At 37.5% G+C, this 20802-nt stretch overlaps 1 protein-coding gene across 1 annotated transcript in view; it reads right to left on the reverse strand.

The window, feature by feature from the left end:
- Nucleotides 1–20802, reverse strand: part of LOC145998963 (protein SCAI) — a 72565-nt gene that overhangs the window by 17296 nt on the left and 34467 nt on the right. Inside the window, exons 6-13 of the mRNA XM_083135797.1 lie at nucleotides 14786–14943; nucleotides 9115–9208; nucleotides 7239–7358; nucleotides 4794–4884; nucleotides 3299–3385; nucleotides 2184–2274; nucleotides 1508–1662; nucleotides 630–800 (exon numbers count right to left, since the gene is read on the reverse strand). Coding sequence (XP_082991923.1) covers nucleotides 630–800; nucleotides 1508–1662; nucleotides 2184–2274; nucleotides 3299–3385; nucleotides 4794–4884; nucleotides 7239–7358; nucleotides 9115–9208; nucleotides 14786–14943 — 967 coding nt within the window. The remainder of the gene's footprint in view (nucleotides 1–629; nucleotides 801–1507; nucleotides 1663–2183; nucleotides 2275–3298; nucleotides 3386–4793; nucleotides 4885–7238; nucleotides 7359–9114; nucleotides 9209–14785; nucleotides 14944–20802) is intronic.

The raw sequence follows: 20802 nt of genomic DNA on the forward strand, positions 1-20802 counted from the left end.
GCAAAACCGGTCAAAACCTATTTAGAAAATGTCGGGTGGGAAGTTTTATCCCACCCGCCGTATTCACCAGATGTTGCTCCTTCGGACTACTACTTGTTCAATTGCATGAATAATGATTTGATTGGACAGTGGTTCACTTCTTCAGAAGATATCGAAAAATGGGTCTCTGACTGGATTGCTTCAAAGGATGAGGACTTCTTTCGCCACGGAATCTGTAACTTGCCTGACAGATGGGCGAAAGTGGTGGCTCGCGATGGAGAATATTTTTCTTAAGGTATTTATGTATTTTGTGTTTGAACTACAGCTTCAATGTGTGCGTAACAACCGCACGAATTAATTCCTAGACCAAATAGAAGAATGAAAACTTCAAAAATGATCATCACATTGTGTAATTTCAGATTTCATATTTGTCAAAATGAACTATGCATGTATGAACATTACCCATGGTTTGATTCTGGTTGAATTGCAATTTTCGTATCTTTTCAATACATAATAATAATATAGCCTTACTTTGTCATAACAATAAGATATTTAACTAGTTCAGTTTAAGTCTTTCATTTTTGGAAGTAAAGCAATATATGTAAGTTACAAACATATACAATTTTTATTTCATATATGATTCCACTCACCCACTCTGCAACGAGTGAAGAGCCTGCTTGCTTCTGTGACAAATCTGTCAATGAAGGATTGGCACCTTTCCCAATGGTGGATTGGGATGTCAAGTATGTTGCAGATGTAGCAAAATGCTGTAAGCGGGCTATGTAGAAAAAGGGTGAACAAACTGCCCTTGTGTTGATGATCTAGTAACAAGAAAGAGAATTAGTCTACTGACATGCAGCAAAACACAATTTTATTGTTATTTTCCTAAACCACAATATAAACCTCATGGTTTCTTAAGCTTTGAACTATATGCTATTATTATTAATTTCATTTACTTTAAAACTTCATAAATGTGAAGTGGAATAAACTGCAGAGATACTAACCTAAAAAATGAATATATTCGTGTGGAATTATATTTCCTGACTACAGTCCTAACTTTATCTTATGTAACAAGGTCAATAGTTCTTAACATTGCTTGGTTTTTAGAGCCCTATTCTGTCAAAGATAACAGGGTCACACATTTCTTTACAAAATTAAAATTTAATAAAAAAATTCTTAGTTTCATGTAGGCTCACGTATATTTTTAAGAAATGTCCTTTTTAACCCTATAATAATACCCTGTAATCGAAGAGGCTCAAATTATACACCAAGTACAGATATGTTATTTCACAATACTTCAGCATCTCTTCACATTTTCAGTGTATGTTAAGAAACATACTCCAGGACACGTTACTTGTTCTTACATACATTATCTGCATCTTGCAATATGTAATATGAGAAAGAAGCATTACTGCTGACTTAAATTATGATTTTCTAAAGTTTCTAAACTGAAATTTTTACTCTATGGGCAAAGTCATATGAAGAACAAAATGCCTTCCTTCACTTCGTCAAAAAGTTTGGCACCTACCTTGGAAGGCTGGGGGTATATCCTGAGGAGACATGAGAACAACAAGAGGTTGTCCGAAGTAACGTGGCACATGCTGGAACACAAAACTGTTATCCGAGTCAATAATGAAGAAGAAGGGTTTCCGAGTGAAAGGATATAAATCTCCTGGATACAAGCTGAAAAGAGAGAGGCATGTAACAAAACAATTCCATATTACAAATAAATATTTTAATCATCCATAGATTTTGTTTACACTGTCAGCTTTGACAACTGGTTGCGAATTAAAATGTTTTATTAGAGTTGTCTCAGCATTTAATAAAAGAAAAATGCAAGAATACCTCACCTTATAGTGTTCACAAATATATCACTTATAAATTACATGACTTTTTAATGATTTTTATTTTTTTCTAAATATGGCCCATGAGTTACATCGGTGTTATTTTCCCCATGAAACTAACTTGATCTTACAGGTTTCACCTGCATTAGTAATTTCATTTTACATTATTACAAATCCCCAACTCACTGTTATTGTGCTTTTGAGCAAGAGTTAAAAAAAAAAAAGTATGAAAAATTCTCCTGAAACAATACAAAACTAATAAACAAAATTCCTTTAGACATAACCCTTAGAAAATTCATATTATAAGGTATCGTGAAGACAAACACACACAAACTACTATTAGTTTGTTTTAATGCTCACCAATGCATCTCCTTGAGCTGAACTGCTTTCTTGTTTGAGTGATCCATTTCACGTTTGCTGTTTGTGATAACGCCTCCAAGATCATAGCCCACTGCAACAATAAACATTATTTAAATTAAATACAGTATTAGTACACAATAAGAAATCACTTACTTTTTATTCCTTATTATTTTTGGTGTTAGCTATTGGAGTTCCATAATCAGAAGGTATCATCACAATAAAATACTTTACACTGCACTTTATTGATCAAATATTTCTTTTCATTGTTAAACATATTTCACTTCTCTATGTTCAGATTTCTTAAAAAATAATCACAGCTTATTCCTTGCACAGTTGGAAGACAATTGTCATTGTCAAGGCCAAGACGAAGATGGAGAGATGACGTAGAGATGGATCTAAAGGAAATCGGTAAGGATGGAAAAGATTGGATTGATCTTGTCCAGCATAGAGATAGATGGAAGGCCTGTGTTGCTGCAGCCACAAACTTTCAGATTTAAGAAGGCTAGAGAATTAGTTAGTTGAAGTTGTTTGTCCACAAGGAATACATGAGAGTCTATAAATAATTATTCATCATATATTTTACAGATCATATCTAGCTTAATCAACTTAAAAAACTGCTTCCACTTGCAACAAGGGAGAAATTCATACTCTCTCACACTGTTTGGTTTTTTTTAGTAGCAGTGCCCATTCTGACGATACTGATATACTGTTAATCTTTGCCTCAAGGAATATTCCATAAATGTAATTCCTCTAAACAAATGTTTACATAAGAATTCTATGCATCTGTGTATAGATGGTGCCTAGTTTCTCCTAGCATACGAGCTGTATACATTTCTCCTAGCATACGAGCTGTATACAATGTCAACATCATCAGTGTTTCAAAGGCAACAGTGACAAAGACAAACACACATAGGAAAAACAGCAGGAGTGAAAAATTAGGTGAAAACCTGTGCCAGCTTGTAACTGTCGATAAAGCAATGAACTAGTATGCCAGAGAGACAGGTTCAAGCCCTAGCAATTAACGAAGCATTACTAAAAAAGAGAATAAAAACACACATGCAAAATGTTGATATATTGCATCAGTTATATACAAGGAAGAGAAAGAGTTTACTCACTATCCTCTGGGTGTTTTGATGTTGAAAAACAGCCATCAGCAGAAATGTACAGCAATAATGCTCCGTTTGGAGGTAACTCCTTAAAGCCTAAAGATGAGAAAATTCATGAATAAAAGCCTTCTGCACATCACTTTAGTTCATATTTGCAATAACAAATTACTACTACTTTTAATTGACAGAACAATATTGGTATTTTTCTCTCAATGTTTTGATGCCAAGAATAAGCATTTTCCTTAAGGCTACACACAGATTTGACTTGCATTTCTTGTATAATGAACATAATTTGATAGGTTTTGCTATTCACACGACTACTGAAGAAACATGGGCAATTGCAAAAATGAATATTATGTGGTTTTGGATTAAATGTTTTCAATATAAATAAGATCAGTAGCAGGTCCGTAGCCAGGCAGGGGCCAGGGGGTTGGGGGGGCTGAGTCCCCCCTAACAGGGTCACCAGCCGCCCTTGGCACTTCCCCCAGCCCCCCCAGCCCCCCCCCCAGGTAAAACTATTTTGTATTCTAGTTTGAGGTGAAAAGTGAAAATGTAGACAGAATATATTAATTTGTTCACAACTTCGTTCATTCATCTTGTTTATGAGCAGAAGTCTAAGCAGCGGCATGTGTGTAGAAGATTCTCTAGACTTTAGAAAGTTCTTTCATAGGAGGCCTTCTTTATCTGTACATTCCCTGCCCCTGTTGCAGCCTCTCGTTTGACAGAAATCTCTGACTTTAACGTCCATTCACATTCCTTCCACATCTACGTCAAATGTCAACAGATCCCAAGTTTTATTGCTTTGGCCAGGGGTGGAATGTACGGTAGGCACTATGATTGAAGTTAATATTGTACAGTCTCTGACACTTCTGCGTTGTAGCGATTCCATTGAAAGTAAATTAGGTTATTACAATCCAGAAGAGTCCGTAACTGTACATTTTAACATGTATGATGTAAATATCTGTACCATCAAAAATAGTATGGATGGTGTCACTTCAAGAGATGTTTTAGAAGATGTAGAAAAAAACTATAGTATTTGTATATTTCAAAATTTTAATTTAACTTAATGACCTCCGACACTCATAATTGAAGACTAAAATTGGTAAACACTGTAAGTGTCACAAGAATTCAAACACAGTTTTCCACGTTAAACTGTGAAATGTGCCATGCCTTATAATGTGGTAAACGTGAAAAGTGGCTGGTAGCCCTCTAAGTAGTTCAAAGGGCATGTAAAGAGGTCACTAGTGTGAACGTTCTTACGGGCTGATGTGGGGAACGATGCGATTTCCCAACACTTTCGCTTTGGCACTTACAACATTTACCACTTTTAGTCCTCAATTTACCTTCATTTCATACTATTAAACTTTTGAAAAATGGACTTGGTTCACAAAGCCCCCCTGATAACCCGTGAGCACCCACTGGAGGTCAGTTCTAGCTACGGGCCTGATCAGTAGATGTTAAAAACTTCAATGAAGGAAAATATGCATATCCTAAAGTTACTAACCTGATGCTAGAAAGACCATAACTTGACTGAATGTTGGCTTATACAACAGGTACTTGTGGGGATTCTCCCTCTTCATAGGTCTCTCACCATTCTTTTGATCCAAACAGTAGCAATAAAGAAGAAATGAAATCACTTAGAAACTTGTATATTAACTATTTTTCTATGCAAGTATTATATGGATTTAATATAAAACTTTATGCTCAGTAGAACAACACATTATGAATGAATGTCAATTTACTGACTTCTCCTTTATAAGAGGATTTTTTTCCCTGGAGTTCTTTCATTCTAGTATCAATTTATTAGCATTTATAAATAAATATGGTTTGATTGACTGATATGGTGTTTTAAGTCCACTTTATGCACAGTAAGGCTAATCGGGATTGGGCCTACAGTTTAAAGTGGGATCCAAACCACTATGTGCCTCCACTGGGTATTGAACCCGGGCCCCCTTGATTACAAGGTGACGACGCTACCACTGTGCCATCGGGGAGGCCCTTTATAAATAAATAATAATAATAACCCATGGCGCGACAGTCCACGAAGGGCCTTGGCCTATCTCCCGACTGCCAGTCTCCCTCCCACAATCCTACCTAGAGGTGTGGAGATCTTCAACCAGTAATGGGGTGACGTATAGTCAGCACGTCGAACCCCCAGCCGTTATAGAAGATATCCGTGACTGGGTTACGCTACTCACTCGTAGCTCCCCAATTTCCTCACACTGATGGGTTGCCACCGGTCCTATACACAGGCCGAGAACCTAGAGACAACCCAGGCAGACTCGAACCCATGCCATCCCACAGTCGGAGTCCAAAGCACAGCACCTTAGACCGCATGGCCACGGAAGGGGACTTATTAGCATTTATACTGCAAGAAAATTAGCTAGGTAGTTTATTTTCACATATGAAGTCAAAAGTTCAAAATAATACGAGAAAACTCTGCACATTTAACTCATATCAATGACAAATCTACATTGTTTTCTTCTCTTCAACACACACAACTTATTGTGAGCAATGTTATAGATGAATTGCATGTCACTTTACTCAAATAAGGCTACATATAAAATAGTAGTGCATTAATCTGCACATAATCGAGAATGAAAGATACCGCTTACAAAAAGAACACCCCTGTGAGAAAACATGTGAAAATAAAGGAGATAAGCAGCCAAAAATAATTAAATTTGCTTATTTTATTTTGAAGGAGAGGACACAAAATTACAATGGATATTCAATTTATTAACACTGTTATATCATGAGTCAGTATCGCAAGAGTCCAGGGTAGAAAATTTTTCCTCTTGGGAACATTTCATAATATCTGATATGGATGGGGCCGATTAATCGATCAGGCAATATAGGCATATTGGTGTATAATTTTACTGATCTGATACATCCATAAATGTCTTATAATTTAGTGCAATATAGTGCCATTTTATTATTGTTTTATGGATGTAAACATACGATCTCCATTCTGTACCTTTAATTAAAGTAAATGTCTAAATATGTAGATTCTTTTGCATTGCAAAAGCTTTGTTCATCTGGTAACATACATTTATTATAGAGGTCAATGAACCATTTGGAATTTTATATCGGATCAGTAGAATATCGCCTATTGGCATCTGTAAATTTTATATCGGCATTTTATCGGTACAGGTTAAAATTTCATATCGGTGCATCCCAAATTTCTGGAGTATTGTTGTAACATGCATCTACTAGTTCATCTATCTTTCTTTTAATAGAATATTAGTTTTTGACAAAACTCTCATTATTACAGATCAAGTAAAGTTCCCCGTGCACATTGCAACATGCCATGAATGCATATATAGCAAGGATGTGCATGTATGGTTCCACACATTCTTCATCATGTTCTTTTTTCAAGGTGATGTGATCAATACAAAGCTCTGGCTGCCTTTACCCCAAAAGGTTACCCTCAGATACCCATTCTCTTGAGGCTGGGTGAACCCAAGCCACTTAATGCAAGGACAAGGCCATAGAAATTTTGATCTTAGATAACTCACCCCAGGAATCAAACTTGGGTCTCCCATGTGAAAGTCAGATGGCCTACTGACTACTCATTATTACGTATATCAATCTCTCTTCTATTTTCTTTTACTTGTGCTTATAAGTTATAAACTGACTTATAGTAACATGGACACAACACACAGAATACAGAGTCCTGGTGTGGTAAGCGTAACAATTTTGAATCTCTCACAATTTCATTTCCAGATTAACTTTTAACTCTAGAAGTCATCATTTCCTGAATTCTTCCAAAAGTGTCGATGTATTTGTTTACACAAATTATTTCTTTCTATACGATTCCTTAGCAACGTGGTTCATCTTCAGTAATGCTAGAACCTGTTACAATGAGCATTACCAAGAACGAAAAAGAACACTGTCAGGACAATCTAAATTTACAATGCATACTTAGCAGCAGGAAAGGAACAAAACTCACAAAAGGCACTCTTCCCGGGGCTGGAGAAGCATCGTAGATGTGGTTGAAATCCTCCTGTGGCTCCCTCTCTAATGTCTGCAGCATTCTAAACATATCCATGGTCAGCTCACTAAACTTCACCTGGAATAAAGTGAATTGGCATGAATAGCACCTAAAATTTTTAGATTATCCATACATACACTACGTCCAGTGCTTGATCCAGATTAAATTAAATTACAGTTCATAACAAATAAATTAAATTAAATTAGAGTTCATAACAAATAACACCTCATCAAGGACATATTTAGGGGGAGGGAGTTGCAGCAGGTTCTGGACCCCCCCCCCCCCGGAAAGAGTTATCAAATACTGAAATTAAATAATACAAATATACTTTCTTAGTATTTGTTGTACAATCGAAGGTTATTTAGTCCTGTCAAACTTATCGGAAGGCAAGAATTATATTGGGAACATGTGGTTATGAAGGGCAGTATCAAAGAAGATTTATGCACATGGCTACTTATAATAATATGCATAAAATATTAATAAGGAACTTTATTTTTTGTCTACTGGATCTAACATCATTTTTTGTTACTCAATAAATATTCGATTCTTTATCTATTTGACATTAATTTCCTAGCCAGGCCAGTTGTTTCCACACAATTTTTTTTTAATATTCACTACACCTGAGGTAGATATTAAATACTGCGGTTATATCCCTATTCTTACTCTATCTTTTTACCTATTCAAGTAATTAATATAGTTAAAATATTAATTTACATATTTAATTAATGTCATTAATTTAATTTAATTTGAATATTTTAATTTAATCATTTATATGATTATTATTACTCCTGAGACTTGGTTCGGAACCTTCCCAAAATATATTTCTTGATACATGGCTGCTCAACAACTTTTTGTATTTAAGTAAAAAATTTAATATTGTAAATAGGTTCAGAAAGGCCTCTCCAATGGCATTGTCCCCTTGCAATCAAGGGTTACCATGTTTGGTAAATCATGGAGGCACATAGTGCTTCAGAGCCCACATTAAACTGTATGTCCAGTCCCAATTAGCCAGTCTGATTAAAGTGGACTTAACACAAATATAAAACCTATAAACAGTTTTATACATATATGTGTGATGGGGTTATATATGGTTTTGATTTTGAATTTGCTAACAGGGTTCCTCCTCAATTTGCAAAACCAAATTCCCTGATTTTTCCCGGTACTTTTATATAACTTTCTACAATGGTCTAACATACCACTAAATAAGTATCTTCAACTTTGCATGTTGATCAAATAAATCAAGTTTTACTATATATTGTCATAAAAAGACAATGGTAGGTGGGACAAGTGAAATGTGTTTTTCTTCTTTTTCTGCTCATGAGAAGCAAATGATGATAATGGTCCTTGAATTTTCCAGTTTTTAATTTTTTTTTTTTTTTTTTTACAAATTCCCTAATTTTTCCCAGATTTCCAGGTTGGGGGTAAAAGTCACCCTCATTAAACATGTGAACTACAGTGAAACCCCAATTTTATGTTTCCTGATTTTACATTTTCCTGCATCGTGAATTCAATCTTATTGGTCCCAGATAACAAAATGTTATAAAATTTTCCTCGCTTTTACATTTTTCCGCATTTTAAGTTTTCTCAGGTTGGTCCTCTGAAAAATGTAAAATCTAAGTTCTGCTGTATGTACAAAATTGTGGTATCAAACCTTGACACTAATGATATACGAATGAGATAAAGCAGAGCCGGTATGAAGCATTCCTTGCAATATATGATGAGCTAGACACATTATTTCTTGAGGTGATTTCAAGCTCTTGAGCTAAAGTTGGTAGTGAATATGGTTAATTGGGTAATTGAGTATCATTTCTCACCCTCTCTTCTTAGAACTTACCTGATCATTACAATTTCCTATGATAAGTATTTCTTGTAATGTCAGATTCATCACTGGGGATTTCTCTACAGGTGGTGTTGTTAATGGACTTAACCTGCAATAGTAATAATAAATAATATAACAACAAAAAAGACACCTTTACTTTACATATTGCTAATCTTTTTTATTATTATTATTTATTTATTTATTTATTGTAAATGTGGGCTAAGAAAGCCATGAATCTAACTAAGATAAGCTAAGCTACAAAATGTGATCTTAAAACATTTACTATATTAATTAATACGAAATTTGATTAAAAGTAATTAATTCTTGCACTGGAGTGACCTTCCTAAATAATGCTCTACTGGTAACATCATGAATAATTATGTAATACATTCTAATATATGGCCGACTCTTAACATATTGCTGCAGATTTTAAAATTCTGCTAGCAACAGTGCAAAAATTTATTATTGTATGTTTATTATTCTGATTTAATGATACATGTGACACAGGAACATTATAAAACAGATACTGTACTCATTACTTTAAAAAAATTACAGGATATTTCCGAAATTGAACTCAAAATATTAAAACAAAAAAATTAGAACTGGATTAAAAAATACAATCGTCAAGTGAAAATCTGGCCATAGCATTTGGGTACCCTGTATTTTTCTAGTTATAAGTATTGTTGACAAGAATAACGTATCACAGAGTTCTCTGTTTATGTACAACATTTATTTACACTTCTACCCTTCACCGTATATACATCTTTTCATAACAAGTCCAATATCCGCTGATCCCGGTTGCCTTTTGCACCATAACACAGAATTGCACTTATCAGGACTTCACTCTACGAGCACACTATTTACCATAGCGCTAACCCACCCCCGCAGTTCATCACGCAGAGGTCCCTACGCAGAGCTACGACGCTTACGCTCTGTGGGTATCGCTGCATCCAAAAAACTGTCAATCCATTGAGGGACGGCCACTTTCCTGAAAATCTGAGAGCATAAGAGAGAACGTAACAAGTCGGAACCTGTACTTATACCTCCGACAAACGACCCACACCCAAACCGCTGGGGCAAGGCCCTATTGTTACCTTTCAAATAGGGAAGCCGTTGAGGGAACCCAACCGTTGGCTTCCCCGACAACCGGGCAAAAAGCTCCCTTTCTTTGATTTTCGGACAATTCTTCATAGTGTTTCCCTGAACAGACGAAACAATACACATCCCTCTTACGACTCCCTTCTTGACCTGAAGCTGCACCCTTTTCCAAGTGGACCCTCTGAGGCAAGTGTGTGTTTCTGCCAGGAATTTCCTTGTTCTCGAGGTCATTAACCTTTTCAGGCCCTTGTCCCTTTTGTTGAGAGCTATTTTTGTGAAGAAAGCTGAGTTCCACCAGCAACCTTGGTGCCTCAGAAATATCGGACCCCCCCCCCCTTGTGATTCTTAACCACCGCATTTGCCTGTTTCCACCTGTAAGGAGGGGGAGACATAACGCGATCTTCCTGGCTATCTTGTATCACCAGATGTTCGAAGGAAACCATCTAGAAACTCTGGATGCGAAATCCCTTGTTGTACAATTCCGCAACTGTCTGTACAGATACTGGCGAAACAAAGGGTGCACTTTCCTTGTGATCATTTGCACCCTCTGAGCTTCCGTTCGAAGAACCGCTTCCATTTCAAACAAGTTCTGCATTTTTCTGATGAAAGCCGTAAAAACTTCGTTATCGCCTTACTTTGGCTTACATTTTTTTTCCTGCAGTACTTCCTCATGTGAGGAATGAAAAAACTCACTCAAAAATTCATTTAAAAATGCCTTCGTACATTTCACCGATATTTGCACCATTCCAACGGATCCCCTGATAACGCGACGAACAAGAAATGATCTAGCATTATTTGATCTGATATGCGGCACGTTTGTTGAAAGAACTTTAATTTCTCATAAAATTCTAACGCCCTTTCCTGTAACGGTACTGTGCCAAACTTAGGGAGGGGTAACTTATATTCCCTGAAACAACGCTCTCCCATGTGTCCTTCCCTGCAAACCTCGACCAGCTGATGAGCCCGGCTACTCTCGCCTGCCCGTGTTGTCGCTCGATCTCCGGTACTTACTGCCAATTCCCACAATCGGTCATTTACATTTTCTGAGGCCAGTTCCCTGTCCTCTGGCCACCCCAAGGCCGTGTGAAGCAACGTCGCGTCTATATTTCCTGGCACCTGAGCCATGTTGCTTCTTGACCGTACAGGTGGCAGAACAGCCTCAGGCCAGGCCCGTAGCCAGGAATTCTTTGTAGGGGGGGCAAAGTCAATCCTAGAGGGGGCAAAATTTTAATATATTGTGTCGAATTGGCAGATATAGCAGGTTACACACTTGCCCCTCCCCCAAAAGAGATAAGGAACAGAAAAGGAATGATATATTGAAACTCCAACGAACAAAAAAACTTCGAGCAACATCAAAAAGCAATATTTCGATAATGGCCTTTCCAGATTACCAAAGAATATAAAGTTTAACATAAATAGGCTAATAGGGACTGTATCTACTTGATATTTACAGGTCGATAATGTTAATAGACAATTAATATGTACCAACAGCTTTGGGCCTCTCTGCAGAACTGATTAAGGGAGCCCTTTAGAAATCATGCTTCATAATGATTCCCTCTAGTATTCAGTATGAAGATTTTTATTCACAAAAGAATCTAACAAGAATCCAACAACACCATTGTGTTGTGTTATGCAAGAAAAATCAAATTACTTAAATAATAATGGTTACATATTATCTACACTTTGATGAATTGTGTAAAACTTTGTAATACATTTTTTGTAGGCCTACTTGCTAAAACATTAAAACATGGGTCTTACTCCACCATGGATTCTATTTGCTTCAAATGAAAGACTCTTGCATCATTACAGACAATGTTTGCCTACTGGTTACGTTAACCATTTTGCAAAATATTGTGTTGTTGAAATACATGTGTTTGACACCTGAAAATCAAATGGGAATCCCTTGATTGATCAATGACTTCTTGGATTACAGTGTCATCATTAATATTTTATATCAAGTTTTATAGAAGGAAATGTTGTATCCTCTTTACATTATGAAAAATCTTCCTTAATGGCTATGGTACGAAACCGAAAGATATAAGGTGCCTCCTTCACCTTACCCCATTTCCGCGGCACAAGGTCTCTGGGCCGCTTATCGCCATCACTTTTTGAGCAGAAGCGTACAAACCCCAAATATCAGGGTTTTTCTTTATGCTCATACTGATTTCTGCCAGTCACAGAATGGCTTAAGATATATGAATAAAATTAGGAGAGTCCACTCCATAGAAGAAGAGATGACATAATTATTTGTCAAAAATTAGGTTGTGCCTGAGGTACTACAGGCACAATGAATTGTCATTTTCTTGAACCTATATTCATAGGGTGCCGCCGGATAGCACCGACAATTTTCACAGTCTGTACAGGACATCAAGGCAAGCAAGTTTTTTCAATTACTATTTGCTCGTCTAATTCTTCTTTCGATGTTACAAGGAATCGAAATATGGCATCTTCTGTCCTTAATGTATGCAATCCCATTGATAGCTTTGCAGTTGCAAATGTCATTTATTTTTACTGCCGTTTAAAATTCTGAGAGCAATATATAAGATGCTATGGAAATGATATCATGGAAACAGTCAGGGTTAAGACTTAACTTTTCCTTTATAAAATGGAATTCATAACACACACCTATGTTGCTTATCTTATTTGTGTATGCGAGCGAAGCGAGCAAGAAAATTTTACAAAATGTACTTTTATTTGTATAAAATTTGAAATCAAGGGAGCAATTGCCCCTCTGTGTCCCCTGCAAGTGCCCTTAGCCGTCTGGAAGAAAAATGCAACACTTGAAAACTAATTCTATTCTTCGAGTCTGCTAGTCAGGTTTCTTTACTTCAATGTTTGCCCCCCTAGATTGGACTTCCTTCCAAGATTGGGGGGACAATGCCTCTGCCCCCCTGTGTTTGCAGCACTGTTTGTGAGTGCCTCATCATAAATTTCAAGTCAACACTAATTGTCACGATTAGCTAGATGTGGCAGAAAATCAACGCTAAGTAAAAAAATCAAATATGCACTCCCTCTCTCTATCACATGAATCGCTATTATCAAAAGGTAGACTTGGGAAACAAAAAATTATGCTGTTGAAACTTCATAGCAACACATCCAAGAAAAACATCCAAATACATTAGGCACCTTTAATACAAGACTACTCAAAATGTCACAACTGTTCTAGAAAATTGAACTTTGAAAATTGCAAAATCATTTCACGTAGTCTGAATCTGGAAGGGAATTTTTCCCATAATCCTGATACGACATTATATGGAATCCCACACACATTCATAAATCACAAAATCAATAAATGTCTTTGTTATGTTGCTAGACTAATACAGGATATAATTGTAAAGATTAGTGAGAATTCTAGGTAGAAATGTGTTCTGTATTTTTCACAGGGGGAGCAAAGCAGGCTCTCAGGGGGGGCAGTTGCCCCCCTGCCCCCCTCTAGCTACGGGCCTGCCTCAGGCTGAACCTCGCCCACGTAAATAAAGAATTTGAATTTGAGACCACAATGTCATAGAGTGCATGCAGTCCGTGGTCGAGAAACTATGGAGTGTAACCTTGAATTCAACAAATTCAATACTGTATACGACAACGAACTTCTAGTATATTTTGACGAGCACCCATTCTGTTGACAAGAATAATGTCTCACAGAGTTCTCTGTTTATGTACAACATTTATTTACACTTCTACCCTTCGCCGTATATATACTGCTGGACAATGAAAACCGGACACTTTAATATTTGACATCTGAATTGCAATAACAGCTCGCAGGTATATTACAGAATGTTCGGCAGATCATGTAGTACCATATGCACCATTCATAGGCTCGGACTTTGTTTATGCATTCGTACTTAATTCAGTTTCTGCAACATTTAGTTAGCCCTTGTACCAGAGCTTTTATCGACCCATTGCGTTATCACAAAAAATGCAAGTGTCCGGTTTTTTTGTCCAGCAGTATATATATCTTTTCATAACAAGTCCAATATCCGCTGAGACCGGTTGACATTTGCACCATAACACAGAGAATTGCACTTATCAGGCCTTCACTTTACGAGCGCACTATTTACCATTACGCTAACCTGCCCCCACAGTTTATCACACAGTCTTTACGCCGTTCTCGTATTAAGTGCAGTACAACTTATTAGAGCTACGAGCGCACTATTTACCATAGCGCTAACCCATCCCCGCAGTTTATCATGCAGAGGTCCCTATGCAGAGCTACGGTGCTTACGTTCTGTGGGTATTGCTGCATCCAAAAAACTGTCAACCCATGAGGGACGGCCACTTTCTGTGATCTGTGAGCCTGAAAATCTGAGAGCATAAGAGGGACTGTAACAAGTCGGAACCAGTATTTATACCTCCAACAAATGACCTGCCCCCAAACTGGCGGGGCAAAGCACTATTGTTACCTTTCAAACAGGGAAGCTGTTGAGGGAACCCAACCGTTGGCTTCCCCGACTACCGGGCAAAAAGCAACCTAGGCCAGAGCATGTACATGTAATAGATATTGGATATATCTCTGCTACAATTACTTACCATTCTAGACAGATACAAGATGTTTTGATATTAAAATATACATGTAAAGAAGAACACTTACCTATGAGATAATACTATGGCATTGGAATCAGCATCAAGAACACTGACAACCCCATCTGCCTCTATGAAAGATTTTATTTCACCTAAAACTAAAGACCATTCTAGCTGATCATCTGGTTCATAGGTACTTGTATAATCATCTATTTGTTTGGCTAACTCCTGAAAATACAAGAAGATGAGCTCTGGTGAAAAGTGAAGTATGAAACATGCAGCAGTGACATATTCAATTGCCAGCCCCCGTGGCAGAGTGGTTAGCACATCGTGCTACGATGCCAGGGGTCCTGGACTCAAATCCCAGCCTGGGCATGGATGTTTGTGAGTGTCCATTCATCAATTTCATCATGTCATCACTCATCCCCATCTTCGCGAATTAGCCAAAAGTGGCACAAAAAGCGAAGTAAAATAAAGCAAATAAAAAATATTAAAAAAAAACATGATCATTTTGAAATCATATTGGTTACTGTCCAACACTAATATACTTCTATTTGATTTGGCAGGAATAACTAGAATTTTTATTACAAACAAATTATTCATGAAGCTATGGCTTTAAAAAAAAGAGAAACATGCATTGCTAAATAAAACAGAAACAATCCAACACTCATTTAATCTGCAAGTCGTAGAAGTATAAGTTACTTTTTCCAGAACTTATCACAAATGTGCTGATTCAGTTAAATAAGAACAAGAAGAAATGAAGCAGATGAAACAAAGCAAAAGAAGAATGTAGTTAAAATCTCAAAACACATATGGTTAATATTAAGCCAATACACTGGCAAATACAAAAAAGGAGCTGGCATACAAATGCACCATATTTTTCAATTACAATTTACAAAGTTTATTTTGAAGCTGCAGTGGTCTAGTCGGTAGAACATCTAACTGCCACACAGGAGACCCAGGTTAAATTTCCGGTGTGGGAGATCTAAGCTCGGAATTAACAAAAGTGGCTCCGGAGCTCACCCAGCTTCAAGTCAATGGATATGTGGGGCATCCCTACAGGTAAAAGCAGTTGGAGCATGGTGCTGATCACATCACCTCCAAAATGTCCGAAATCAAGTATATGTGGGCCCTATTCCCACAAATCCTAAATGACTTCAAGGAATGCTGCTATATGCAAAGGGGACTTTATCTTTACCTTTACATTTTGAGTTGCATTTGCAAACAAAGAGAAAGACATTTCAGGTTCCCCAACTGGTTCTCATCATGCCAAACTCTGTGTTTCAAGTTATGTTCTTTGGATCACATCAGTAGCGGCTTCTGCCTATTCGCACGCACACACCCAAATAAATCTGTAATGCAATTAATTTTTATAATACTTATTCAATGAACACTATCTCCTTCAAAACATCAAATGTTCCCACCGGATTCACCTTACCAGCAACTGCCGCTGGGATACGTAGATTCGCACACAAGTCACCGTGTGCTCATGTGCCTCTGTTTGCAGCACGCAAGATAAAAGAAGGGATTCACTCTTCTAGCTCGCAGCATTATGGGCTAAACTCGCACTGCTAGCATTGTGTTCCACATGCAGTGTTGCAATCCTGTTACATTTGAGATCGTGTAATAGAGTAGAGGCAAACACACATCATCGTAAACAGAGGGATTTTTTTAAAAATGGAATTCTATGGTACACACTGTTCCACATTGTTCCGAACGTGGTAGGGGCAAAAAAGGAGGGAGGGTGGAGCACAACAGAGAGCAAAACACATGCTTTCAACAATGCCTTTGCTTACTAGTGCAGCTTGATCAAAATAAACTGTCCTTGTGGCACTGTAGTCGGATTATCAATCTGCCCAGGGGGAACATGGATCAGTCAGCTGTTTCCATTGTGTGCCTGTTCATGGGTTGCAAAATTGTTGCACTGTCAAAAGCTCGTTCCTGTTTCAGTGCAAAGTGCTTGCTTTCATAATGAAAGGCAAAACTTTTATATAGCAAAAGCAGAGATGTAATACTTAACATTGTTGAATATTTGGAGGAAAGTGAGCTTACACGGCACGCAGCAAATGCAGTAATAATACGGATGTTATTTTAATGTTATTTTCTTAAGTATTTATTATTCTCTTTATTTTGCTTCAATTTGTTGGTTTGGTCAGTCGGTCATTAGAAATAAACAACTGACAAAGGGCTGCATTGTGTGCCTTTTACCTACCCACGCCCGCTTGCTCGCGAGGACAGGTATACCTGCTCGCCTGCCCACGGCAACGAGTCGACTTGCGTCTTTACCCGGGTTCTTGGTCTTCAAGGCGCTCTGCGCTTACAAGGTAACTGGGCATTTAACAAGACCCGGGCGCCTGCAAAACCTGCTGGAAGGAAACAGCCCTCCGGCAGCGTGTCGCTCCAGGTGTTTCATCACCACGTGGACGGCTGCAGCCAGTGTTGCCTACTTACGTAGCTCCTAAATCCTACGAAGTCCTAGGAGGAGCTCTCTCCTCCAAGGAGAATTTACAGTATATACTTAGTGATTTCAGTTCATTGTAAGCAGTTTTTATCTTATTGCCAGGAAATGCACGCAATATTACAGCTTCATTTATTTAAATGAATGATCGAGCAAACAAAAATCTTTTCACTGAAAACTAATTGTTTTTTTATTGCATGGTGCCTTAACCAGGCACGCAGTGGCGCAACCAGAGGGGGGGCAGGGGGCATTGCTCACAACCTTGGACGGAAATTAAGTCTAGCGGAGGGGTCAGGGTGGGGGTCAAACATTAAAGCACAAGAAAAAACAGGCTAGCAGAATTAAAGAGTAGCAGGGCTAAAGGGTACTCAAGATGGAATTAAATTTCATATTTTTCTTGCATTTTCCTTCCAGACGGCCAAGGGCACCTGCAGAGGGGGAATGGAGAGGTAATTGCAACCCCTTGATTTCAAATTTTATGAAAGTAGAAATATATTATAAAATATTATACAGTCTCATCAAGTTCAATGCCGTAGCAAAGGGGTAGCGGGAGACGGTCCTGAGCGCCGAACGATCTAAGTGAGAAAAGTTTTAAAACAGAATGCTATGGCGGCTCGTGATATTATTTGCTATTAATGTTGGTTTGTTACGAGTTGGATGAATTGATTATGTAATACGTCGCTCCATGTGAAAAGAAAATATTGTAGATGGAAATTTTACATGCCATATGTATGTACATTCGGAATGCATTTATCATGCACTTTCTTTCTTTCAAAAACAGTTTGTGTGCTTGTTTTCCATTATTAACTAACAATCCTCTGTTTCAACACAAATGCGTGAGAACCGACTTCTACCCCCTTTTTGCATGATTTATGAAGATAATAATGCCTTTCATGCTACTTTATTACTATTATTGTGATTGTTGTTGTTGGCACGTTTATCCAAGTACTTGCCCCCGCCCCCCCCCCCCAAACGAGGGTAACGGCAATGCCCCTGGCTGGCTACGGCCCTGGTGTTCGCAGTAGAACAGTGTGTTGTTCGACTCGCGACCTCAGCGTCGAACGTGACATGTTTCAGTCCTGCCCTATATCACTATATACACGTATATTGGTTGTTTACGACATATACTTGTGGATCCTGTGCCACGGAAAACCTATTTCAATGTGTGTGTGTGGGGGGGAGGTAGCAACAATCGTCGTAAATCTCATTTCATTGGTGATGTGGCTTACGAAGCTTTGAGTTCCCTTTTTTAAGTAGTGAAAATCTATTGCAGTTGGCAACACTGCAGAACGGTGTGGGTCCGGTGCAGTTTCTACTCGAAGTAACTACGTCACGCAGAGGGAGGGGCCTGCAGTTGATGGAAAGAACTAACTGAGACCTACTAGGTATCGTAAGACTGCGGGTACCCGGCGGGTCTACAATGCCTGCCAGGAACGATCTGGGCAGGTGGCCAGACAAGCTGCTCAAGCGAGGGTGTTGCGCAGGTTGCATGGTATTTTAGGAGCGATGTCTCGCGAACGGGTCTGCTCCAGGTCTTGTGCAGGCCTCTGACAACTGATAGATAGATTACAACTGATTTTCTGCATGTGGTAGTTGCCCGGCCCTGCTTGTTTGATGCATGCAAATGTTATTATTCTTGTTGTTCACTATTATCAGCGGAGCGAGGGAGAAAGTTTTACTAAATATTTTGCAAATCTACAATATTATTGAATATTGTAGATCGATATTTCTATGTTTTCAGTGATTTTGCCAGGTTATCGAATATTGAATTATCTATACCCAATAACATCGCTCTTCTGGTGTGATCGATGGAAAATTCACAGATATATTTCAAATTTGTGTAAATTAATATTTTTTATATTCTTCATGAAATAAAACTCTCCCATAGACCTCATTTTCAGTGAAAGGTGGTCATAACTTGTGTTGCCAATACACTTAGCATCATTATGTATGCAAAAAAGGAAGCGAGTATTTGAGAGGGGTGATAAAACACTTCTTCTGGACGCGAGGCTAAAGTGCATACCCATAAAATCTGACCACCAGCCAGCCGCCCCTGGGTCACGCCCTGAAGAAGAAACTTGCCCGTGACATTATTAGTGGATATATATAAAGGCCATTACAAAAAACATCCCTTGTTTTAAGGTATTTCATCTTACTTTTCTATGTTGTAAGTGTTAATTGAGCTTCACATTTATGTTCCTGGAAATACAAAAGCCATATTTAGGTTTCACGAGTACCTTACAAATTTCCTTGCTTTTTCAGGTAAATAGAAACCCTGGTAACGCACACACATATAAATAAGGAAGTGTAACTCAGGAAGTTTGAAAGTGTGCTCCCTGTTGCATTTATATTTTCCTCTCTAAACATTTTATAATGATATGAATGACATACTGATACATCCCTTGCATCTTCCCAGTTTCCTTTTTCAAAACTCTACCTACAGTTTACATTCTTTACTTTCCAAATTTATTTTTCTCAAAATTTTCATTTTCAAAAATTCGGTCATACTCAATAATAAACAATAAAAAGTTTTCAATCCTTACTTCTTCTTAGCCTCATGTACTTAATACATTATATTTACTTAATAATGTAAAATAAATACGGAGAAACTAGTACTCACTTTTATCAGCAAAGCTGTTTTTTTCTTTTTCGATTAATTTCAGTGGCCACTGCCACCATCCTCGTTGGAACAGTACAGCAAGTTCCAACGAGGATGGTGGCAGTGGCCACTGAAATTAATCGAAAAAGGAAAAATAGCCTCGTGGATAAAAGTGAGTACTAGTTTCTCCGTATTTATATACTACCGCATCTCTCTTTTCCCAATTATGAATTATTAATGTCACTGGAACTTCAAAAGAGCCTTTTTACTTAAGACTGCGTTCTTTTTTCCTTGTATTTTAAAAAAAGACCTTCATTCTACTACAAATCAGTTTTATATTACTTAACATTTAGAAAGAGGATATGATAATTTGTTCCTTCATTTCAATGTTTATGAAAGAGGACAGTTACCAGACTTGAAAAATGTTATATTTGATTCAAGATCTTCTAATGTAATATATCAATTAAAGGTTTAAATAGGGCCATTACACATAAGCTGCCTCCGTAAAAGTCTCTCCCTAAGGCAGCATTCGTTTCTTTTCCAGAAATTTATCAAATCTCTAATATTTTGCTGCTGCAATTTCTGATTGTTGTGATTCTTTATTACATATAAATAAAAAGTAGTGAAAATTGGGAGAAATAATAAAAATTATGTAAACAAATAAATTCTCTTTATTTTACAATATATTATGCATAAGAAATGTGTTTAGCATTAAGAAGTATTTCAGCTAAAACAGTGTATCATTGTATCCACTTTCTAACAATAATAAAAGTTTTTCAGTGTTATCGTGACTGTGTAAACATGTAATTGCCTGGAATATTTGTGAATGTCCTATTGTTCTAGCTGAAATAAATTAGTCATCTTGGATAAACAAAAGTGCAAGAAAAATATATGAGCATATGGATTTTCGAAGTGATGTTTCTGTAAAGGAAAATAATTCGTGGCATTTTTCATGCTCCACCTTCCTCAAATATACTTCCCACAGCCATTTATACCAGGGAACAAACTTTAAGATAATCTACAAAATAAA

Source organism: Lepisma saccharinum, chromosome 14 (genome assembly GCF_977018435.1).
Source record: "Lepisma saccharinum chromosome 14, izLepSacc3.1, whole genome shotgun sequence".
In the NCBI taxonomy this organism is placed as follows: domain Eukaryota; kingdom Metazoa; phylum Arthropoda; class Insecta; order Zygentoma; family Lepismatidae; genus Lepisma; species Lepisma saccharinum.